The sequence below is a fragment of the Dipodomys spectabilis genome, unplaced genomic scaffold (genome assembly GCF_019054845.1).
Source record: "Dipodomys spectabilis isolate Male_0828 unplaced genomic scaffold, ASM1905484v1 ptg000032l, whole genome shotgun sequence".
Lineage (NCBI taxonomy): Eukaryota > Metazoa > Chordata > Mammalia > Rodentia > Heteromyidae > Dipodomys > Dipodomys spectabilis.
Genome location: NW_024870709.1, coordinates 27826742 through 27852754, shown reverse-complemented (window position 1 = coordinate 27852754; position 26013 = coordinate 27826742). Strand labels below are relative to the sequence as shown.

The following is a 26013-nucleotide window of genomic DNA, read 5'->3' as shown; positions in this document are numbered from 1 at the left end:
CACTTTAATATTAATATGAATCACAACAAGAGTTCAAGGTTTATTTGAAAATTATTTTATTGTCTGAAATACTCAAATTTTTCCATACAAACTTTATTCCTTACTAATTGCTTTATTTCGTTATTTTGTCATTAGTTTGTTTTAATTATATAAAATGAAACTGTTTCCCTAAGATGTTTTAACATATGATAAAAACCTAAAATGTATCTACTTATGTCTAGATATTAACATTGAGACCAACTATGATTATTTTCACTCTTTGAAAGATAAAGAATGCTGCTGGAATTTTAGTGATTAAAAAGTATCTTTAACTGGTCATGTTATTTATGATTACTTTGTATAAAAGAAAGCCCTATGTATAATAATCTTTTGAAAATAACTGTTAGATAACTATGTCACATGCTCATCACTTTTGAGATTGTGACATTCTCTATTTTTGATAAGAGGCACATGCTTACATGAGTGAACTTAAACTTATCTATAAATTTTTAGGAGTTGTTTCACTTATAATCTTAGGCTGAAGCATAAAATATATAGCTGGTTTTGGGTGGAATAGAAAGGGGATTATAAGTATAGGATGGGTGACTTATTTGTATTTGGAGTTTCATTACAATATTTAAATTTTTTTGACTGCGATAAAATTTTCACAGAAATATTTTCTCTAATTAAGAGCCCCAAATATTTTCTGAAAGTTTGTTTGCTTGTTTATTGTTTTAATACTGGGGAAACTCACAATTTCAAGCACAGAGCTGATGCGGTGCTTATTAGAGAGGTGATTTACCGCTAAGTCCATATCCTTTTGCTGCACTGATTATTTTGATGTAAGGGTTCACTTTTTACTTAGGCTATTCCTGGACAGAGATCCTCCTATTTCATACTTAACACTGTTAGTGAGATGACAGATGTGTGCCTTTACATATAGTCTTGAGAAATCCTTGCCAGGGCTGATCTGGCACTTTTATTCTTAAGGTTCCCACATTACTAGGACAATCATGCATGTGTAGCACTGAATTCAAAGGTTTTAACATTACTTTTTAGATGATTTCTGAGTCATAAGAAAAAGCTTCACATGCTAAATTAGAATAATAAGATGTCTAAAGACATATAGAAGCTATAGCTTTAGGATATTTTATATTACAAGAAAGATTGAATTGCTTCCCCCAAATACTAACTTCCAGTATTGCTTTCTTATTCCTTCCAACTAATTCATCTATAAAAGTATTTAAAATGTTCAAGGTGAATGAGGTAGTGTCTAGTGAGGATGATAGGTCTTGGGACTAAGACATTAAGCAATGAAAAAGCATATGTAGGATTTCCAGAAAGAAGAGTGTAACTTGAAAGGCAAGGCAGAGAAAAAGGTCACTTCAAGAGGGTCACTGGCCATAGATCGTTTTAATGAGTTGCTGTGTTTTATTGAGTTTGGAAATATGACAAGAAGAAATAACAAGCAGGTGCCACAATATGTATAGTGATACAAAGTCAAGTCTTGATGGAGTGTAGGGCATAAGAGGGAGAGACAGGCCAAACAAAGCTTTGGCAGTGTTGAAACAAATTATGGAACACCTTGAATTCTACAGGACGTTATCTGGATTTTTATAGACAAGAAAAGGGCTTTTAGTAAGCCAGGCCCAAAGAAACATAGATCCCATGGTTTCCCTTATTTGCAATAACTAGCATATGTCTGACACAAGCAGAAAAGGTCAAAAGCTATGCACAGGGCTGAGAAGGTGGCTCAGTGGTAGAGCACTTGCCTTGCATGCATGAGGCCCTGGGTTTGATTCCTCAGCACCACATAAGCAAAAAGAAAAAAGCCGGAAGTGATGCTGTGGCTCAAGTGGTAGAGCGCTAGCCTTGAGCTGAAGAGGTGAGGGACAGCGCCCAGGCCCAGAGTTCAGGCCCCACGACCAGATCCCCCCCCCAAAAAAGCTATGTACATATGATCATATAGGATGATGCTAAGTGAAATGGACCCCAAAATAAAGACACAACTGTTTTTTCTTTCTTGCTATTGTTTTTAACGTATTTATAATGCACTATGTGATTTTTTGTTTCTTTTGTATGTTCTTACCCCATGGTATAACCCCTGTTTTCACTGTATTTGGTGTTGGTGTCCTGCATCTTATATATACATTTTTTTCCTAATTTGGGGAGGGGAAGGGAAATAACAAAATGCCGAAATAAGGATATAGGTTGACCCATTGTAACAATGAGATGTACAAGACACTATGTTGAAAACAAACTTTACAACTTGCAGGGGAGAGGAGTTGAGGAGTTGGGGAGGAAAGGGATGGTAGGGGATAAACAAATGCTCTATAGGAAATGTACTCATTACCTTACTCATGTTACTGCAACCCCTCTGTATTTTTTAACCACTCTATTTTTACAATTGAAAAAAAGAATAAAAAAGAGAGGGGAGTGATAGGACCAGTGCTTTTAATTTAGAGGCATATAAGTTGCTCGAATTTATTTCCTTTGGAATTATGGTATGTCTGAAACAGGGTGCCAGGGCATAGGACGAGTCCTTTGTTGAATTGGTGTGACTTAAATGGGAAATATTTTATTTGATTCTAGCAGCCCATAAATTTGAGAAACTCTCATTTTCTAACATTTGCAAGCATGTTTTTAGATTTTGTAAGAAACAAAATATTTCTAACTCAAAAACTTCTCATCAATTAGTGGCAGCTAAAGTAATTGTTGTTCTGGTGAAATACATAAGATTGACACATTGAATTTATAATAAAATAATGTTAAATTTCATCTTCCAACCATCAACCATCATCAAGAAATACAGTCTCCTTAGATGAACAGAAGTATGGGCATTAGTGTATGTACATGTAAATAGATACTTTGTTTTTTATATATGTTATATCTTTTATCATATATATTATATTGTTTATCTCAGTCTATTAATTAGAAAAGAACTATAAAGAATTCTATAGGGAATTCTGGGCATATTGTTAACTCTGTGTATACTTCAAAGAGCATGCACTCATAATTAGGCATATTTGGTAAGCCATTTCAATAAACTAATGAGTTTCTTTTAGTAAAGGAAGGTCATTTCATTAGCTAGTGCTTCCATCAGTGAGGTCATCTAAGGCTGTCTTCAGTCAGTATTCATGAAGCTCTATGGTAGGTAAAAAATCCCAAGAAATGTGCCATATAATGATTTTTTAAAGAAGTTGTGTTCTGAAAGATGCTCAATTCGCTGTGAATTCAACTCCACAAAATGTAACTACACCATACGCAAAGTATTTTTAGATGGCAGTTCACTGTGACAATTTAGGGACAGGAACATTTTTATAGTGTGCATCAATAACCATAGGTCTAAAGCCATTAGAGGTTCTATTTGCACTGTAACATATATTAATTTTTTTTCAGTCATGGGGCTTGAACTCTGGGCCTGGGTGCTGTCCCTCATTTCTTCAGCTCAAGGCTAGCACTCTAGCACTTGAGCCACAGCGCCACTTCAGGTTTTCTGGTAGTTTATTGGAGATAAGAGTCTCGTAGACTTTCCTGCCTGGGCTGGTTTTGAACCATGATCCTCAGATCTCAGCCTCCTGAGTAGCTAAAATTACAGGTGTGAGCCACTGGCGCCTGGCTACATATATTAATTTATTGTTTCACAAAGTTATTAATAAGTAGGCTGGAAGGTGGCTCAGTGGTAGAGTGCTTACCTTGCACGCATGAGGCCCTGGGTTTGATTCCTTCGCACCACTTAAGCAGAAAAAGCTTGAAGTAATGTAGTTCAAGTGGTAAAGTGCTAGCCTTGAGCTGAAGAACCGAGGGACAGCACCCAGGCCAGAGTTCAAGCCCCACAACTGACAAAACAAAACAAAACAAAACAAAAACAAAATTATTAAGAAGTGACAATTTCCTTAGGTTAGTATACCCCCACAGCTACCTCAATAGCTGTACTTGCTGGTTGTATCACTCTGTTTAGCTTGTCTTTATGAAACTTAATAGTAACATACAAAATTATAATTCAAACAATAAAGACATTTATTCTCTCATTTTTAAAAATTTCTACCTGAATTTATTTTCAGTATGGATAGATAGTTTAATGTTTTGGTAGTCCTATTCAGATATGTTCTTTTTGTTTTTGTTTTTTGAGGATAGAGATTTGATTCATTTAGTGGGGTTTCATTGACAATTCTGTTGTTCATTAGCTCTATGCTTTTATGCAAATATTCAGGTGTTCTTAATGTTTTAATTATCAATATGGTTGGCTCAATGTTACATTAGAGCCAATACAACAAAATACTGTTTCTTTATCTGCCTTTATCTGATTGCTACTGAAATTTTATGAACTGCCTATATATTGTAGATATTCTGTCCTAAAAGTATTGCAAAAACATTATGTTTTATTTTCCAGAATGAATTTTAAATGTCTGACAGAAATGTTAAAATGAATTTTGATTTTAGAAAACTTAGTGTTGTATTTGCCCTAAAAGGTACAAATTCTGTAAAGAACTTCAAGAAATCTCTACCGTTCGTTTCTATAATGAGCATCTGTGGTTTGATATATGTATTTGCTAGTTAAAAGGCATTTTTCATGTCAGAGGTGTTCATTGAACTTTACAATGATTTCTATTGCTTAAGAAATATCTCCTCCATAGGTCCCATGGTTTCCCTTATTTGCAATATCTAGTATATGTATGAGTCAAGCGGAAAAGGTCAGATAATGTGATGTCAGGAAAATGAACCCTTAGATATGTATTTTAATGTTTTTTTCTTTCATGCATGTGTTTCTAACACATTTATAAGATTATCTCTTTGTTGCTTTGTATGTCCCTCCCCCACAGTATAACCCCTGCTTTCACTATATTTGATGTCAGTATAACTTGTGGAGGAGATGGGGAAAAACCAGTTGTTTAAGGATACAGGTGGACCTGTTGCAACAATGAGAAGTACAAGTTGTCATGTCCAAAACGAGCTTTACAACGTCGGTGCGGGGGCGGGGAGGGGGGAGGAAGGGAGGGAAGGAGAAGGATTGGGATTGGGGGGTAGGGGGGAGGCTGGGAAGGGAGGTGAAGGGTAAACCAAAGGAGGAGGCTGCAATGCTTGGTAAGAAATGTACGCATTATCCTGCCCATGTAATTGTAACCCCTCTGTACAGTATGTTCACAAATAAAATAAAATTAAATTAAAAAAAAAAAAAGAAATATCTCCTCTAGCAAAGTTCAAAAACTTTACCACATTCTGTTATTTGGCTTATGGTTAAAGGCCTATGATAAAATCATTTCCTTTAAAGATACATTTTATCATGATGTAATCAAAGTATACTGAATCTGATGAGAGGAAACAAGAAAATGAGAAATTGAAGACTCGTAGTTTTTAGAGTAAAACTTCAGTGATATAAAACTAAATATAATAGCTTTGAAACGTAAGCATTGGTGTATTTCAAATTGTTCCTTAAGCTTGTTTCTTTTATTATTTTTAGTTGGGAGGTAAGGATATAACTCTTTCAGGTTTGCATTTTAAAGCTTCAGAAATAGATGAGTGAAAAGAAAGTAAAATGGTAGTTCTGTGATGGAATTATCTGGACGATTCAAATTAAAAGTTAAATTATATCCATTTTGCCATATTCTTGCCCTACATTTTAAATGTATATTAATTAGATTTTACTAAAGAGGTCATTCCGAAGTTAAAATATGATTTGTGATTCTGTCTTTACAAAGTTTGCCTCTCATTTTCCCCTTTCTATATTGATCTCTTTTCACATTGTGGATGAAATGAAATACAGGTTTTTCAACAGTTCCTATAGCGTGACTGAAAAATCAAAATTGTCTTATTCTCAGGAATTAAATGTTGGCTCTCTTGTAGTATCTTTAGGAGCAAGTTAACAGTGGTGGTTTGTGGTATTCACAAACTGAAAATATTAATGCATACATTTTCCCACACTTTAAAAGCCAGAACAAGTCTCTACTTATCATTGTCACTAAAGCTTTGACCTTGAAAAAAGAAAGGTGTTTCTCATTGTTTTATGCATTGTTATCTGGAATATTTTACAGCTCTTTTGGCCCTCAAGAGATACTATTTAAAATAATTTTATTTGGATGAAAGATGAAATGAGAATTTGTACCAGGGTCATATTTTTCTTTACACCATTCCTAGTTTTCAATCAAAACTGTCTTTGGGATATTGTACTACTGGTTTATTTATTTGTCTGTCTCTATCTTATTTCTTAAATAATAACATTACCTCAGAGATACTTGGGAATTATATTGCATCATTTTGGGGGACAGTAGTCAAACATCCTCCAGCACCCCTGACTGCTAAATGAATTGTATCAAATTGAACCAATTTGAAGAAATGGAAATTATAGAAATTCCCTAAGTTCCAATTCAACTATTGTTTTAAGGTGCTCCAGGAGTTAAAGTCCTGGAAACTAACCATTTGATTTATTTCAGGTCTTTTCCAATGGTCACCTTGGAAGTGAAGAATACGATGTTCCTCCTCGGCTCTCTCCTCCTCCTCCACTTACTGCCCTTCTTCCTAGCATAAAGTGAGTCTTCCTCGTTTCAATCTAACAGAATCATTTGTTCATGTGCAGAGATATGAGAAAGAATGATTTTGTGTTTCTGAATACAAAAAACTAAAGGGTGAACAAAGAGAAATAAACAAAGACAATGCAATTCATTCAGATTTGTGAACTCAAGTACCAGAATTCTTTTTCAGTTCTTTGTTAGTAATCATGGATTTGATGCTTATTCGAATCTAGACTTCTTAAAAAGTAGTGGACAATAAAAGCTTCGTGTTTCCTGCTCTAAGAAAGGGTACAATAAGAACAGCTCAGTGAGCTTTCTCTCCCTCCCCTCCAACTTAAACCTCTTTCTCAGTGGTGTTTCATTTTATCTCCACCCCTGGTTTGAATCTGAAGTAGTCTTTGGTTACTACAAATTTTCGGTTTCTCAGATCCATTTACCCACTCATCACTGTTCTTTTGGCAATTTTTTTTCCTGATTCACCTAATCTTTCCATTGCCCCTTTGCCTTCTACACAGCTAGATGGCTGGAAGCCTTAAGCTCTGGTCACTTCAGATTTTCTATCAGAGGATTTTTAACTAGAAAATGAGTTACCTCATTGTGTCTCTTTTGAGAAATGGGTACTCAGACACACTGGACAGTTGAGCAGTATGCATCCCCATTAATCCAGGCTGAAGCCCTGTACCCCTGTTTTTACTTTCTTGCTCTTCATGTGAGGCAGGCTGCATATAAATTCTTCACAAGAATTTCATTCACTGCATCCAATTTAATTTAGTTTTCATTCTGCTTTTTTCAGGTGTCCTTCCTTCTCCAAACCATCAATGTCTCCTTTTTTTCTAATAATTAGCTATTTTCAGTTAACCATCTTGCCTTGCAGTAAGGTCCGACAGAATTTTACCCAAATAGATATTTTGCAACGCTCATTGTATAGTCATGTCTGTGTATCCTTTCTCCCTCGGTGAGTTGGAATATGCCTCCCTTCTATGCTCTCCCTTTTCAGAAACTCCATCCTAAAGGCCCATAACTCAGGATCTGTGTTTTAAAACTGGTGTGACTTCTGTTTAATGGTTAAGACTAATGTTTAATTTATCTTCCTACAGTTTATTTTCTGCACATATAATTATGTATTATGTTGTAATGTTTGCTAACTTGAGAAAAAGCTATACAGTTTGGGGAAATATCTGTATTATTTAATTCTTTCATAGAGAATTCTTGATTGATTTGACTTTTATTTGGTAGGACTCCCAATCATTGTCATCATTATTATTATTATTATTAATCATTCTCTGCTGGGAACTCAAGACAAAGTTTTATACAAGCTAAGCAAACATTCTACTACTACATACACCTCAACCAAAGAAAGATTTTTGTTTATTTTGGAAAATCTCAGAGCTTCTTCATTCCTCCATTTATAGGACCCTGAATTCGAACTATATATGTGAAAAGAAGGGGAAGATAAATCTAAGGCCCCAAGGAATGTAATGTGCACTTTAGAAAATATTAAGAAACATGAAGAAATATTAAGAAACATGAAATTAGAGGACTTGTATGATATACACTGGGTAGATATATATACACACACACACACACACATACACATATAGATCTAGATCTGTCTATATATCTATCTATATCTATCTACCTACCTACCTATCTATCTATCTATCTATCTATCTATCTATCTATCTATCTATCTATCTATCTATCTATCTATCTATCTATCTATCTAGTCTATATGACTTTGAGGGATTGTTGTAGATGGAAGCATCCTGAATCCCTAGGATGGACATGGGTAGATAAGATAGTGCCTGAGAAGAAGCAAGAGTGTGAAATTTCACATCATTCTGGAGACAGCGGGGAGCCCAGACCATTCTTCAGAGGAAACTTTTTCTTGGAAAAAATCCAGTACTTAGCAGACACTGGAGATAGAAGTAAGCGCACCTTTCCGTGTGGTGGGCTGTAAAATCTGTGAAAACATATGTGATATGCTAGCCCCACATAAACTCTAAATGTATGAATAAGTAATAAGACATCATAGTTACCTCTGTAACTTCAGAGAACTTCAGAGAATGAAGTAAGTAATAAGACATCATAGTTACCTCTGTAACTTCAGAGAACTTCAGAGAATGAAGTAAATAAATTCAGATTCCATCCATTAAATTCATATTATTGCCAAGTATGATTAGAGATTGCAGGTTGCGTTGTTAGTACTCGATATTAAGCAGCTACTTCTGTGAGTCAGACAAGAACTAAATTGTGGTAAACTGTATTTTACAGGTATTTTCCTACTGTTTCAGTTTGTAAAAGCACCTAAGATCAGCCATAGAGTTATACTTTATCCCTCAAAACATTGTAATTATTTGATTTAGCTACACAAATATTTTGATAAAGAATGCTAAACAGCGGATTCATTTTCTAGTGCAAGTGCTATAAAATTATTATCTGTAAGTAGTTGTACAAGGGAGTTGCCATTTGAGAAAGCAGTTTATGCATCTTGATCAGTGTCACTCCTTTCAATGTAGATTTTAATGGCCTATTGATATTTTTCTCTTGTTATCTGAAAATGTTCTACAATACTGTACCTTATTTCTTTAGGATATTTTTTCTTGTGCTTTGTCATCTGGAAATGGGCCTTTACACTTTTACAATAGTAGCCATAAGCATTCAAGTACCTTTGAACCAATCAGTGTTGCTTGGCTCAAATGATGGAGGTGGAGTTGTGGGTTATTTTACATTTTCAGTAGTTAGGTACAGATATTTGAAGTTTGTTGAATAGAGAATCCAAATCTTGCCTAGCAATCCTATTTCTTTTTAGTTGCTATACTGATTAGAATCCACAAGAACAAGATAAAATCCTTTGTGCTCTAGTTATGGAGAACAGAATATAATTATAATGTTGTTGGCCATTGGTGATTGTTGGGAGGGAAAATAATGATACATGGGTCTTTACTTTAGATGAGATGCTTAGGGAAGAACTCTTTGAGAAGATACTATTTAAACATGAAACCAAAAATCCTAAGGGATTAAACAATGAATTTATTCAAGTGAAGAGCATGAATATAGGAGAGCAGAGTACAGGGTGACTTCAAATCCTTACTCTCATTTGAAAGCTACACAGTAAATTGCTTTCTATTAAAGCATACTTTCTTATTAAAGCATAATGTTATACTGTGCTATCTTCTCTTAATGCCTTGAATGAACCTTTAACACAAATTTGCTGATTTGAGGAAATGACACATAGTTAAATTTTGTTTTATTTCTTCTATAAGCTAAGTGATTTCTGTTAGGAGTGTTTCTTTCTAGCGTTAGAATAACATAGCATAAAAATATAGACTGATAAGTGGCAAACTTGAATTTCTATTTTCACAAAAGTATTCCTATCTTCTAACCTTCAGATGTTATGAAATGAAGAAAGATTATTACATGTAGGAAATAAGCAAAATGATGTATGGCACTTAAAATTTTTCTCACCTAGTGAAGGTTTCTACCAATGATTGATCTTTTTCCCTTCTACCATAGTTACTGACTTCTCTCATAACCATTCATTACTTTTGCTTAAAGTCTTGTAAGTATTCAATATCTTGCATACATACTGTGCCTTAATGGACTAGAGTTCTCCCCTTAAACATTTTGTAACTCAAGACAGAAATGGAGTAAAATATAGTTTAGAAAGATGTATCAATGAATGGACATAAACTAATATCCATAATAGAAATATTAAGTTCAAAGACAAACATGGGACAATTTCTTATGAATTTTTTAATAAACAGAGTAGAGGTGGATCTTTTTGTTTTCTGGGTTTTTTTTCGAGAAGTTTGGTTGAGTAATTTAAGTACCCCAATCGCTCAGATCAGGAAAGAAAATAACTTGATAAGGGTAGTATATGTTTGACATGTACATGATAATGGATAAAGCTAATGGGCTAATAGAATATGAAGAAAATCCACCCAGTGGAGTTGTGCCTTATACCAGGAATACAAAATGCTCTAGAGGAATGTGTTTGTCAGCCTTCAGTTTGAAATGTAAGTCACTAACTAAAGTAAACCATTATATCCCTATGTGCTGACCTAAAAATTCATCTTATTTTTACAAAACTTTATGGGAGGGAAAGTGATGCTTTAAATTCTGTTCTAATTCCATCAAGTCCCAATTTACTGTCCCATGTACTCACTTTCAACTGACAAGTATTTCACCCACGGTTAAACCTTAGTGAGCATGAGCCCGAGGTTATTAATGAAGCTCTTAGCTTGTGCTCTGGGCCATCATATCAGACCTTCTGTCACTGTGTCACCGCTTCCTCTCACTCCTAAGTCCTTTGATTTTAAGGTAGCTCTGGTAATCAATAATCCAGAGATTAGTATTGGAAACTGCTTCAAAGAGAGGCAAAAATAAACTTGGAAATTTCTAGGAGATTTGTGTATTTGTATACACTTGGAGTACACAAATTTGTGTACACAAATCCCTTTGATTTGTGTTCTTCCTAGAAACTTAGATATGTTGTTGAAACACGGGCATGGTTAGTGTCTCCTTGTACCGGTAAACATTAAACAGTAAAAAGTTGTTTTCCTTCTAACTTCTTGTTGAACATCACTGTCCTGAAAGTCCAAAAACCTCAAAATCCTAAACTACCTTCTTGTTACATTGGGCATACTCAACTGGTAAAATCTTTGCAAGTATTCCACCTTTTAAAAAAAGTTAAAATCCGAAACACATCTAGTCCCAAGCATTTCACATAAGTGATAACTGAACTTCTAGTGAGAAGAAAAAAGTTACTTTTGGCATCAGGGCTTTTTATACCAAAGGTTGCTTGCTCCCTCTAGAGTAGGTGCTGTGAATTGCAATCACTTTAATTTTTTTTTTTTTTTTTTTGGATCAAACTTATGGGGAATCTAGCCAGTTAGCAAAATTATTTGATCCTTGTGTATTTCTCTTGGCCTGCAAGACTCTTGTTTGTCTTACCGTTGGATAGATTGAGTTTGTACATATCTCTTTTAGCATTTCTCTTTGGCTTCAGCAAAATGAGATTAATTTGCAATAGCAAGAGCTGTGAAATATAATCAGTTCTTGTTTGCTTGTTTCCATTTATTTTCTCTTGTAAAATGTTTCTAAAATTCTTTTGATGTTAGATTATTGTTGTAATCATTTTCATTCTCTTTTATTTAGACAGGCATACTAAGTCATATCAATAATGTACTCAAAAGACTTCACAAATTCTCTCATTTCCTTTTAATTATTCAATCCATTTTTAGTTGTTAATTGTTGTTGAGGGGAAGAAAAGAACAACTTGTGAATTGTTATTTCATAAGAGAGCTTAAGTTTTATTGATTTAAAAGTAGATTTTTTTCCTTACTGACATTTAAAATTATAAGTATGAAAAATCTTTTATCTCATAAAGAAAATCTTAACAAAAGGTTACAAAGCATTTCCATTTGTATTTAGGATATGAACATATCAATTACCCTGTCAATGAAAGATGAATGTGATCAAATAGCTTTTTTGATTTGAGTATGTCATACCAGACTGTCCTGTCTGAATATTTATTATGCTTAAACGAGATTGGATTTTTTTTTCTCCCCTTGGTAGGTGTACTGGTCCATTAGCAAATTCTCTTTCAGAGAAAACAAGAGACCCAGTAGAGGAAGATGACGATGAGTACAAGATTCCTTCATCTCATCCTGTTTCCCTGAATTCACAACCATCCCATTGTCATAATATAAAACCTCCAGTTCGGTAAGAATATGAGTAGCCTGTTTCACATGAACATCTGCATAAGCATTTGTCATTCCTATAGTTCAATCACATGTACTGGACTAAATCCTTGGTTTCTTACTCAAAACCTCTTATATACTATTTTCTTCTTCCTTTCCCAGAAAACACGTGGGTTAATAAGAATGAATAAATACTCCATGCATTTTCTATAGCCATTTTAATGAATTTTATCCATTTCAAGCACGTATGCTCTGCAGAAAAACTAGTGCTGAGGATCTGATGCAAAGGTTACATCAGCCCTCTTTAGAATTTGTTTTTATGATGTATAGAATAGTGTAATTTATATTGATTTCCTTCCCTGGCTCTTCCTACCCTTTTTAAAAAAAGAAAAGAAAGGAATGAAAAAGAAAGGAAACTGGGGTACCTATGGCACAAATCTGTAATTCTAGCTACATAGGAAGCTGATATCTGAGGAGTATGGATTATAGCCAGATCTGGCAGGAAAGTCCATAAGACTCTTACCTACAATTAATCACTAAAAAGCCATAAGTAGATCTGTGGCTCAAGTGGTAGGGAGCTAGCCATGAGCAAAAAATGAGTTTAGTTACAATACTCAGTCCCTGAGTTCAAGCCCAAGGACCTACACCAAAAGAAAAACAAACAAACAAACAAAAAAAGGAGTAACAAGTTACTTTTTTTTAACTTTAAAAGAAATGAAGTTCTGTCTGGGTACCCATGGCGCCTGTGCCTATGACCCTAGCTACTTAGGAGGCTGAGATCTGAGGATCCCAGTTCAAATCCAGCCCAGGCAGCAAAGTCTATGAAACTCTTATCTCCATTAACCTATCAAAAAAGGCCAGAAGTAGATCTGTAGCTGTAGAGTGTTAACCTTGTACAAAAGAAGCTCAAGTACAGTGCCTGGGCCCTGATTTCAAGCCCCTGGTCCAGCACCAAATATCAAGTTCTGTTTTACCTTCTATTGGATCAGATAAAAGTATATATAAAGCGGGCTGGGAAGTTGGCTCAGTGGTAGAGCGCTTGCCTTGCATGCCTGAGGCCCTGGGTTCGATTCCTCAGCACCACATAAGCAAAAAGAAAAAAAAAAGCTGGAAGTGGCGCTGTGGCTCAAGTGGAAGAGCGCTAGCCTTGAGCTGAAGAGCTGAGGGACAGCGCTCAGACCCAGAGTTCAGGCCCCACGACCGGACCCCAGAAAAAAAAAAAAAAAGTATATATAAAGCATAATAGTTTTTTATGTTTTTTTTTTTTTTTACTATATGATATCCTTGGAGTGTGAAGTATTAGCCACATTTAGATACAGTAAGAATTAATAAGAGTTTTGTGTCTTGAAACATTACTTTGTCTTTAAGAAAAAGCATGATTCTTTGTGTATAAATGAGCTAATAAACTACAGTAATATTTATATACTTTTAATCTGACTGACATATATGAGGTACTAAGTAATGAAATCTTAGTTTCATGCCTAACTTTCTGAGTTCTAATTCCTCTCACATAACAAGCCTGAACCTGGGCATAGCTTGTAATATGAAGCTCAGAGGCCCTGCTATGCAAAGTCTCTTGATTGGCTTAGGAAGGGAGATACATTCCTCAGTGCCACTTCAATGTGCCATTTCCTTTTGAGGTTAAGTCAATGGACTCAAAGAATTTTATGAGAGTTTTCCCTTTTTTCTAGATGAAAAGACTAAAAAGTGTTTCAGTCTTCTACTTCAAGTATCTTATTGAAACAGAAAATGACATACCTGCAAAAGAGAAGCAAATCATTATTTTAACTAGAGATCTGTCTTAATAATTGATTCTGCTTAGGATTTTTAGTGCTCGGCAGAAATATTAACCAAGATTAAGTTACAGTCTACTTTCCAGGCCTTCATTTTGCAAAGCAAGAACCAATGCTGTTCTGCTAATTTCTGGTGTTTAAGACATTTGTTGATAAAGTAGTATCACTGAAAAGACAAAGAAAGAGCTGCAAGACAATTTGTTATATCAGAAGAACCCAGTGTCTACTTAATAATAGATCTAACATCTATGGAGAAAATATTCATTTTCATCAAGTATAAATTCTTACAGATTTCCATTGCTTTAGCTCCTATAAATAACAATTTTTAAAAACTGAAATTGGGTAAGCTTTTTTTGTGTCCTTGGGAATCTCATTTTTCCATGTCTGGCAGAGTGAGGGGTGCAATTTTTACATGCTACATTTTAATTATCCACATCACAGTGGATGAGATTTTGGTGGCAGGCCTCCTGGATCCTAAAAGTAAATTTGAATTATCACCATCATTACCATCTTTTTACTGTGATGGAGAAGTAATAAATGTTGATAATCCCTAGGCTTAATTGTGTTGAATTTTTCATCTAACTGTTCTTGAAAGCTGATGAATGAAGTATCTTCTGTCCTCTCCAAAGCACTCTTTGAGATTAACCCTTCCTTTCCCTGTATATTTCCCCTGCTATGGAATATCAAGAAAAGTCAATTGTCAATATAAGGGCAAATGAAATGGTCAATGAATACTTCAATTTAGTTTCAGTAGAAAAAAATCCATCATCATTATGAAGATTTAATACATGCTAACTATTTTTAAATGAACCATATCTTGCCTCTTAAAGAGAAGTGGCCACCAGGGAAAATAGAAATGAATTTCAGATAAAGCACTCTTGCAGTAGCTAATCAAATATCCACCATCTCCTCCATTATGTATATACTTTTACTTTGCTGTAAAAATTCAGAGTAATTCATAGAAAAATGAAATGGAAACTTTGCTTTCCCTAGTTTACTGTTAGATGATGGTTGATTGCTCTATAGCATGATGCTGATGTGTTAATGGCCATACCTACGTATCCAGACCCTCCACTGTCTTCTCCTGTCCCAAATTTATCCCTGTGTTCACAGTGGAAGTGTACAGTATCATACCAACAGTGAACAGGCTTTGTGGTCAGTGAATATTGCTTTGTGCAGACACCCACTTTAAAATATTTATTATGTTCCTAAGGCTACTAGTAAAGTTGTATCATACAACCAGTCTTTTGCTGTCCTCAGAATAAGTTTCACTACAAACTCTAGGTCTTTGACTATTCCTGTCAGAATTATAATGGAATCATTGAAAGTTGAAAAGTTTTCATTCCTTTTTATAAGCTCTAGTTTGTTTATTTGAATGAGGCTCAAGTTATATGAAATCTAATATTCTGTACCATTAACAAATAATGAAGTCATTGGAACTGTCAAATATTTTTTGTCTTGGCACATACTTTACAATTTTATTTCTGAAACTCAACCAGATATTATTAAATTTCTCTTATAGAGGTATGTTAATGTCATAGATGTGGTTTTGGTATTTACAGATTATATAGCCCTTGTATGATTTTAACTTTTGAGAGGGTAGTGAGGAAGGAGACTGACTGTTGGTCTTTTGTAAGGTATTTAATTCTGATTTCTAAAGCAGAAGAAAGAATATGTATAGCTATTACTGATAGTTTCCAGAAAAGGAGTATATATTTATTTTTAAACTTTATTATAGAAACAAGGATGCTCGTTCCCTCTACCCATACCCCTGCCAATAACTTTGAGATGGAATTTCAAATCCTGATGTGTTTCATGCTCTCTGATCTCTGCTGTAGGTCTTGTGATAATGGACATTGTCTGTTGAATGGAACACATGGTATGTCTTCAGAAATGAAGAAATCAAACATCCCGGAGTTAGGCATCTATTTAAAGGGTATGTATGGCATAGATTGTTCCTTATGCTCTCCAGCTCAATGGTCAGAATTTAAAGGGTAAATTCCACACCATTGTTTCTCTGAAAATACATGAAGATTTTGTGTTATCCTCTAGGAGATGTTTTTGATTCATCTTCTGATCCAGTGCCATTACCACCTGCCAGGCCTCCAACTTGGGACAATCCAAAGCATGGTTCTTCACTCAACAAGACGCCCTCTGATTATGATCTTCTCATCCCTCCATTAGGTTGAAATTTTAAAGAAATTTTGAACAACCTCCCCATATCTTCTCTCCATATTTGCATTATTGCAACTCAGAATTCAGTGTAATTACAGATACACTGGGCTATGAATTTGTTTGGAATGAGAGAGTGGATGCTGACTTCCATGTTCACGTGACCATTGCTTTATTTACATGCTTAAAACAAAGGATATGTGTGGCTTGCGATAAGAGTGCTGGCCAAATATATGCAAGGCCTAGTTTCAAATCCTAGCACTACAAGAAAACAAAGCAGATGACTGAAATCAGAGCATATGAAGTTGTGAAATCAGAGATAACTCTTACATTATTTTCCCTAGTCTTGTATATATCTCTATTTTGATTTTTTTCTCAGTTACAGAAAACTAAGAACACATTCAGTTTTAGGTAATTATTACAACTACAGCACAAATTTATTTCTTTCAAACTGTAAGAAACAAGTATGTTTGTGACTATAAGTAAAGATACACTTAGTTGTATATCTATGTTAAAGTTTGTGGATTCCATTGTTATTGTTAATTTTATTCTAGGTAAGAGCATTCTCATGCTAATTTTAGAGGAAGAAAAATAAAGTCTCCACACTTCCATGACTTCACAGTAATAAATATTGATAGCATAAAATTGCTTGTATTTCTATTATGCTGCCAGAAATATAGAGTGGACCTTGGGATTTTCTCACAAGCAGCAGCACTAGCCACTCTTTGAATTACATAAATTGCAGTGTCTTTTGCTCCTCTTTACACACACACATACATACACACACACACACACACACACACACACACACATACACATATAGTTTAGGACTTTATTTTCACCTACATTAATTATAAGAGCCCCTAATATCTCACAGTCATTTTCTTCCTTCTGCTTCCTGTACAGCGATTAAGCACTTTTTCATGAATTAGACAAACACCATTCAGTATACCTTTCTCTATGTGTGTATGTGTTTGTGTGTGTGTTTTGTGTGTGTGTGTCTGTCTGTCTGTCTATCTGTGTATCCTAGTACTGGGGCTTGAACTTAGAGGTTCACTGTCTTGCTTGGCTTTTTCTGTCAAGGGAACACTCTGTCTTGAACTTGACCCACTTCCAACTTTTTGCTGGTAAATAGGAAATAGAATCTGTTGGACTTTTCTGCCCAGGCTGAGCTTGAATCATGATCCTCGTATCTCAGTCTCCTAGTAGCTAGGATTCCAAGCATGAGTCACCCATCAGCTTCGGCATCAATAGAACTTTCTAAGGGAATGTAAACATAACGTGCATGCATGTATGCATAAGTATATATGTATGTATGTATGTATGTATGCATGTATGTGTTTGCTTTATGTTTATGTGAAAATAAACTTTTATTTAATGTAATGGACAACAAGCATAATAGTTCATATTGGAAATCACAGCTACTCAGGAGGTTTCAGGCTAACCAAGGCAAAATTAGCAACACTAAACGCAGAAACCAAAAGGGTTAAGACCATAGCTCAAGTGGTAGATCACTTACCTAGAGTTTTCAAAGCCAAGGCTTTAATACTCAATACCATAAAAACAAATAAATGTAATAGCCATATATGGGTAATGACTGAATCATTAGCTAATAGAGATGGATGTTCTAACCTGTCTTCTCACTTGACCTTCCTCTAGGTTTTCTTGTATACTTTTCATACTGCTCTTTCAGCATAGGAAACCCATCCTTTAATATCATGAATAAATGTTTTTGAACACTCTGATATTCCAGGTTTTCCTGTTCATTATAACTTCACAAAAATGCTCCTTGGGTACATATTTTCTCTTTCAAAGTATATATGTGTGTGTGTGTGTGTGTGTGTGTGTGTGTGTGTGTGTGTGTGTGTGTGTGTGTGTGTGTGTGTGTGTGTGTGTATGTATATGGAACCAACCAAAGATCTTCACCCCACAGGTGAAGTGACTCATAAATATGAATCTTTGTGCCAGCTTTCATGGAATCTGAGATCCTTGCATCACAGCTTTATGATTTTTGATCCTCATGTCACTCAGTTGCCTAGTATGGTGTCTGGTACTTAAGAGCTAGAAAAAGATTTGAATGTGATAGTGTGACACACATCTAAAGACCAGAATGATAAAAGGTTCTCATATATCTTTAGATATTTTAAATTATAATATTTATGATGACTAGAAAGCTTTTGAATATTTTTTAAGAAAAGCTCAGTCAGTGAATGGTGAGACCATTTTAAAAAGTCTTTATGTTTAGATCATCCAACTTTAATGACTATGAATTTTTATTATTGGAATATAGATATATTTATACATACCCTGTTTCATTTACAAAATACTTTGGGCAGATCGCAAAGCTATATTAAGTGCACTTAATTTTATTTTTCTTTTAAAGAACAGAATACTTCAGATAGAATACTAAGAAGTGGCAGGGCAAAAGTAGGTAGACATAAATCCGTATTGCTCTATTCTATATTTGTTTAAAAAAATAGAAAAAAGTAAGTATTGAGCTTTACAGATTACAAAAGGAAGCTCTATATTTAATGATTCTTTAAGAGATGATAGTTAAGTAAAAAATATATTCCTCTGGTCTAAGTACATTTTCTGTCTATTTTGACAGTAAATCAGAGACGTTTGCAATGTTAGTTTAAATGATTTAAAATCCAGAGGAACAAAGCTTCTGAGGTGATTAAAACTATTCTGTGACATAAATTACAGGTACATGGGTGTGATTTTCTAATTAGAGACCATGAACTCCTTTGGTTACATAGAGATTCCTGTTCAGCTGGTATGACTGATTAAAAAGAAAATTTAGTTCAAATTTCCAGTGTGCTAGTATTATTTATATATAATACAATGGAGCCCTGAGTTCTCCCATAACCCTCAAGGATGTTCTTATAGACAGACCTAGAAATAACAGTCTATATGGGCATGTTTGAATGAATCTGTGTGTGTTTTGTCCCCCAAACGCTAGCACAAAATAATTAGATCTTGTTATCAAAGTCAGTGAACTGCAGGGCAAATCCTGCAAGTGAATTACTTCATAAGCGGTATTGTTTTTGCTTGATACACTGTATGTTTTGATTAATGAAGGTCTCCTGTTTATACTGACCTTTCTTTTCATGCAGGTGAAGATGCTTTTGATGCTCTTCCGCCCTCCCTCCCACCTCCTCCACCTCCTGCCAGGCATAGTCTCATTGAACATACAAAACCTCCTGGCTCCAGTAGCCGGCCCTCCTCAGGACAGGACCTTTTCCTTCTTCCTTCAGGTAGGAGGTTAATAACACAATGAAGACTTTTTTTTCCTTTTTATTTAAAGTGAAAGTCATTCTTAAGGGTTAGCAGGGAAAAAAATACTGGGTGGTAAGAATAACAATTTATACTATCTAAAGGATATGACATAAATCTCAGCAGATAAAATTTCAATATTGCAGTTTCTGTTTTTTGCATTTTCCATTTTTTAATTTATGTACATTGTTACAGGAAATTTTTCCAATATGCCATGCATATTGGAAAACAAAGGTTTTCAAGGGTCATAGGTGAACATTTCGAGTACTATTTGGTCAAGTATTTAATACCTTATACTATCTGAAGAAATATAGTGGATGGGTTGTGATAGGACTTCAGAGGAGAATAAAGTTGCAGAAATTTAACTCAATTTTAAAACAAAGATTATTAGCCAACAAAAGTCTAAAATTCCTGTTATTTATTAACTGCTACTATTCAGTCTGTGATATCTTAGGGCAGAATAGTGATACATGTTTTCTTAGTGGTATTTGAGATTTTCCTTGTGGAAATAGTTTAACCTAATTAAAAGAATGTGATAATTATCACAGAAAAGGAGGTTGAATTTTCTCATAATATTATATCAAAGGCCTAGCTAAATCTGTGTCTTTATTCTGGCATTAAATGGGCCCAGCTTGCCAGCCTTCCAGCTTTCTATGAACGGAACTTTCAAACTGCAGGGCAGTTTGCGCACAGGAGCCTCATGGCTCCTTCAGGCTCGGGGGAGAGCCAAGCAGAGACATGGCCCAGTTCTTCTTTTAGGTTTCCATTTTCATCCTTTCATACAATATTTCTTTTGGCAAAACAATAATGCCTAGTGCTGTACATGAGCCATCTATTCTGGAAAACTCAATCATATCTTAACAAAAGCTGGAGTTCTCAACAAAAGCTTCATGGTTCCTTGTCTCCAAACCCAAGGCAACTGCTAGCATATACGTGCTTTTCTGCTGTATTACACAAAAACATTCTTTTGTGCTGGTGGATGGGTTGAAACAGGCACCCCTCTTGTGACTCAGAGCCAGGAAAGGAACAAAGCAAGGGCAGCATTTATGTCTTGCTCATATTCTTCACCGGATGTCTTTGTGCAGGGCACAGACTATACAGCATCTTTGGCAACCCTTACTCTACTTTCTGTTCACTAGTATTTTCATGTGGCATCTCTTTTGAGGTTTTTAATCCAATCTTAGCATCACAATTCAACCCTAAAAGCTAGCAAATTGGACTTTACTCAAGACAAATGAAAAATTTCCCCATGGACTTAGAAATGATCTTGCCCAAGTAAAATGAAGAAAAAGCCAGATCATCACTAGTAGTTGTTGAAAAGATGCAATGGCCTTCGTTTGGCATGTCATGATATGTCTAGCAAGGGAGCTCATGCCTTCCTGAGGTTACTCTCTCAACTGGAAGTCAGAAGACCTTACTCTGCTCAGCCCATGTGGAGATTCAGCTGTGGAACACATTCAGGTGTTGAAGGGTCAAAGGGCAAGTGCAGCGATTCTCAAACTGTGGTCTCCCCATCGTCAGCCTCTGCATTTCCTGGATATTTGCTCTAAATAAATGCTTTACTAAATCAGAAACTGTAGGAGTGTACTACTCAGCAATATGTGTTTTCACAACTGATGCATGTTCATGCTTTGAAAATGCTGAGCTAGAATGTTTCCAAAAGAGTATCACCTCCAACAACTCAAAAGACTGATACATATCATGTGGAATTCATTTGTCTTCTTTTCAAGAAAATTAATGAAAATTCATATATTGAAATTATTCAATATTTGAGATATTTTAATATTGAAATTAATGAAAGCATGTTTTTTGCCTGAAGTCAGAAAATCCCCAGGAAACCTGGTGATAATTATTGCACTCAAACAGGGATAGATAAAATAGTAATTAACTAATGACTTTAAAATCCTGCCTTACTTTATCTAGTCCAAAATTAGTATAAAAATAGAAAACATTTTCAGCATAATTTTTCTTCTGAAATAGCCACATTCTTCTATATGCTTAATGCTAAACTCAAATGAAAGTTAAACCAATGAAATATATAGAATTCTTAATATTCTTATGTTTAATAATCTAGTTTTACTTGCCTGTTTTCTACATTTGAGTATAATTTGGAAATGTTACAGACAGTAGAAAAACTAAAAGAATTAAGAAAAAGTTCAATACTCTCTCTTCCCCCAAATAATTATTTGAAGATTTTACATAGAGAAATTTGTTTAATCCCTACAAATCCAAATGTCAGGTCTGCTTTTACAGATTTTTGTCTACCTAATACTAAAAGAAAATAACTGATTTGATAATCCTCAGAAAACATGATGATGATAATCGGTCATGAAATTCACTTTCTATTTTTGCAAGCTATAATCTTTAGAGAAAATTTCTAGAATTTTTCTCCTTCAACCAATAAACTGAGATCATCCCTTTACTTTTAAAAATGTTTTTTATTTTCAAGATCCTTTTTTTGACCTAGCAAGTGGCCAAGTTCCTTTGCCTCCTGCTAGGAGATTGCCAGGAGAAAATGCCAAATCCAACAGAGTATCACAGGAGTATGACCAGCTGCCGTCATCTTCAGGTGAGTTGGCTAATTATAGTAAGAATAACACCTTAGGTTTGCACAGTTGCTTTCTGCTGTTCAGAACACTTTTTTCTCCATTTAATGTATAATTTTGTCACCTTTGCATTTTAATTATAGGGCTTGTATTATGAAAAGAATGCCCACAAAACTGCCTCAGGGAGAAAAAAAACTCAGGCTGAATATTGTTTTTTATTAGCCAATGAGCCTTGTCAAGATTTATTCATTCTCTAACTTTTGTTTTGTCATATCAAATGTAGCAAAAGGGAAAAAAATGTCTTTGTATATTAAAATGCCATGTTCTCTTATTTCTCCATTAAGGAAGAAATCTCTTCAGAATTAATTCTAGCACCGAATCAGTTTTATTTTTCAGTACCTATTCATTCTCGTAGCTTATTTAGGGCTCCTGTGAATTGCAACCCCGCCCCTCCTCACAGAAGGCCTTGTAGCTATTAAATATGGGTCCTGCGCTGAATGTTAGTAATTAAAGACTTGGTTTCCGTGGGAGTCCTTCTCTGAATTTTTAAGCAGCTCCCTAATCTCCTGTAGTTACTTTACACCCTCTTCTGCTTTATTTGTCTTTATAGTAGCCGTCACTACCAGAAATTTCATCATTTATTGATTTGCTTAACTGTTGTTTGTCTTCCTTGCTAACATATTAGCACTTTGCAGGTTGGAGTATCACTGAGTACCTTGGTCAATTTAGAATGTTATACCTCAATACCATAGTCTATATGGCTTAACCAAATAAGCCTTTCTTTTCTCTCATTTCTGGAAGCTGGCAAGTTCAAGATCAAGGTGACAGCATTTAGTGTCTGAGAAAGAACCTGCATCTTCTTTGCATAGGGGTAGAGACTCATTGTGTCTTTACAAGGTCAAGGGAAGGCTGTGGGGTCTTTATAAGGACACTACTCTGGTTTATAAAGACTCAACTCTCACTCACTCCCAAATTCCATCACATAGGGGTTTAGGTTTCAACATAAGACTGTTATGGGGAGTGGAGGGGGGGGGGAACTCAAACATTTGGTTCCCCTAGCATAGTCCTGGACTATCATAATGCCCCCCGCTCATGGTTCTTGAATGGATAAGTAGGTCATGGGTGGATAGCAATGAATATGTAGGTGAGTATACAAGTGGATCGATGAGGAAGAGGAAGAGGAGTTGATGTCTCTGTGTTAGGCTTAATGCAATGTGTTATGAGCAATATTTTTGTCTTATATTTGTAAAAATGATGTTTTTCTTAAAGAGATTTTGTTTTGTGATTTTTGGGGTTTTGTTTTTTAAGCTCAAGCTTCACTTCACAGATTTGTTCATAGTAATAATCACCTTCGAACTCAGATAATTAAGAATTTTTTTTGAGAAAAAGCAACAGGAGATAGGTAGGTTCCTACTTGAGTTCTTCATGAGAGTCAGAACGCTTCTGCATGTTTTGGGGTTTTGTTTTTGTTTTGTGTGTGTGTGTGTGTGTGTGTGTGTGTGTGTGTGTGTGTTTTAAGTTTTAACATATGTATAAGTCAGAAAAACAGAAGATCATGTTGATTTTCAAGTTCTGGTCCATGTTCCCCTTTTTATTTCACTTGTAGTTGCTCAGAGGTTTCAGATGTGTATGAATAGACTGGATTTCTAGTCAAAAGGATAGATTTGATGGCAACACATGAAACTCAAGAGAAAATATCTTAATAGCCCTCATATAAGGAAATGAATTCTTTCAGAAAATAATGTTGAAATACAACGTTGAAACTTACTGATTTAGAACAACATATTCAAATACCACCAACTCTAGATTAAAAGATACATGTTTTTGGTTTTGGGAAAAGCTGTGGCCAAAACACTGCCAAGAACCTGTTTGCTGTGTAATATGAGCATGTTATGGAGCCCGAGTAACATTGGTCACAAACAGGAGTTCAGGTGGCTTACAATTAATATTAACTCCAGAAATTTCAGGAAGCACTGAGCTATAGGCCTTGCTGAAATGTTCCAAATTACCATTTACCAAGAGCTTGAATTGTTACCTAAGAAATAAAAGTACCAATTACTCTGAGGGCTTTGGCTAGTTGTAACATCAAGTATTTCAAGCTACTCCCTAAGCAGGTTTGTTAATGCAGCTTTCCAGCTTGTTTACAGAAGCAGAGACTGGCCTTGCTCTCTGAGGCAGATCTTCACATTCAAACCTTGAAACTAATGCTGGTCAAGTCTGTGACACTCTTATCTCCAATTAACCAACCCCAAAAGCCGGAAGGATGTGAGCTTGTGGCTCAAGTGGTAGAGCACTAGCCTGGAGCAAAAAGTGCTCAGAAATAGGGCTTAGTTCAAGCCCAGAACCAGCACTAAAAGCAGACAAAAACAAAAAAGCCTTGAGACTGGGTTACCAGGTGCCTTCAGGATTCTGGTAGCATTATTTTTCAGTAAATATTCTTTTTATTAAAGGTTTTAAAATGACTTAAGATTCTGGTTTGATTGTTGCAGCTTGAAGGTTAAATTCTGTTGTCTTCAATAGCTGTCTAAATAGTTGATAGTAATTTATTTATGCACACACTTTCTGTCAAGAATATTTCTAATGAACTTAGAAAGAGTTTCATTGAATTTAAAAATACTGTCCTTATCCTATTATCTGAAAAAGGGCGGAGGCATATATGTCTACAGATACAAATGTTCTCCCAAATGTTTCCTCCTCTCAAAGAAAATACTTTATAGACTTGGAGTTTTTAATGTAATAATTGATATTTAATCAAATGAATATGTCATGTAACTAATTAATGAAAAGGAGGATTTCACTGGATTGTGTTAAATTTGCATAGGTCTATATTTTGGAAGATTTTTTTTTTTTGGGGGATCTAGTCATGGGGCCTGAACTCTGGGCCTGGGCGCTGTCCCTCAGCTCTTCAGCTCAAGGCTAGTGCTCTACCACTTGAGCCACAGCACCATTTCCGCTTTTTTCTTTTTGCTTATGTGGTGCTGAGGAATCGAACTCAGGGCCTCATGCATGCAAGGTGAGGGCTTTACCACTGAGCCACCTTCCCAGCTTGTGGAAGATTTTTTGAAAATTCTTTTCAATTTGCTTTTCTCTTGTAATCTATATTGTACTAATGCATGTTCGGCATTAGCCTTGGCAAAGATTTTTCATATTGTCAGAATTTAAATGGCAGGAGATCTCATTACAAAAGGAAATAAACTCCAATGTACTTTTCTCTTACTAGATTAAAGGGAAGAGTGATGAAATGTTGAGTGAATTTTATATTAGGATCAATAGTCTGTAGGTAACCTTGTAAAGATCTCAATTAGAAATAATGGATGAGCTTAACAAAATAATTAGAATTGTGCCGTGTATAAATCATTAGTGATAAGACAAATTAAGGCAAATTGTTTTTAAGATTATGTTTTGTTTCATTTCAACGAAGGAAGTCTCAGTGTTGAATTTTACCATAGTTCCAGGACAGGAACAGGACATTTAGTTCCAGTTTTATAACCACAGAATGGTGTTTTTCTTACAGACCTAATAATAATAGTCTTTCTTGAGCACTTTCTGATGTAATCAAAGCACAGTATATTTGAAGATTTCTTATTCATGATTTTGTGAAATTGTACATTAGATCAAGTCCATTTATAATGAAACAGATTTTCCGGTGTAGCAAAAATTCAACTTTATATCAAAAATGGACTCTACAATTAATTGATTGATTTTTATAGTAGAGCAACAAAGATATGATCCCTGGGATTACAAGGAGAGCCATGACACTCAACTTTTCTTTTCATGGGAGTTCTCCATTTCCAAGTTTCTGTGCAGTTCTTTTCAAAATCTTTCTCTCTGCTCAGTTTCTCATTCACCTGCCTACACTTTCTTCCTAATTTCACTAAAGTATTTATTTGTATTTCTTTGGGTGTCGTTGGGATTTTTTTAAATAAGGATTCTTTTCAGTTCTTTATCAGCTGTTCTAACCATTTCAATTTTATTGGAATTCATTGCTGTAGTTACAGTGTGCTTTCAGAAGTGTCTGCATTGCTTTATTTCA

At 35.0% G+C, this 26013-nt stretch overlaps 1 protein-coding gene across 4 annotated transcripts in view; it reads left to right on the top strand.

The window, feature by feature from the left end:
• Positions 1 to 26013, top strand: part of Cblb (Cbl proto-oncogene B) — a 165322-nt gene that overhangs the window by 134876 nt on the left and 4433 nt on the right. For 3 of the 4 annotated variants that reach the window (XM_042676809.1, XM_042676808.1, XM_042676810.1), the window contains exons 13-18: positions 6411 to 6505; positions 12069 to 12215; positions 15825 to 15922; positions 16039 to 16170; positions 19275 to 19415; positions 21884 to 22003. In XM_042676809.1, the coding sequence (XP_042532743.1) occupies positions 6411 to 6505; positions 12069 to 12215; positions 15825 to 15922; positions 16039 to 16170; positions 19275 to 19415; positions 21884 to 22003 (733 nt within the window). The remainder of the gene's footprint in view (positions 1 to 6410; positions 6506 to 12068; positions 12216 to 15824; positions 15923 to 16038; positions 16171 to 19274; positions 19416 to 21883; positions 22004 to 26013) is intronic. The other variant, XM_042676811.1, reaches the window with a different exon arrangement.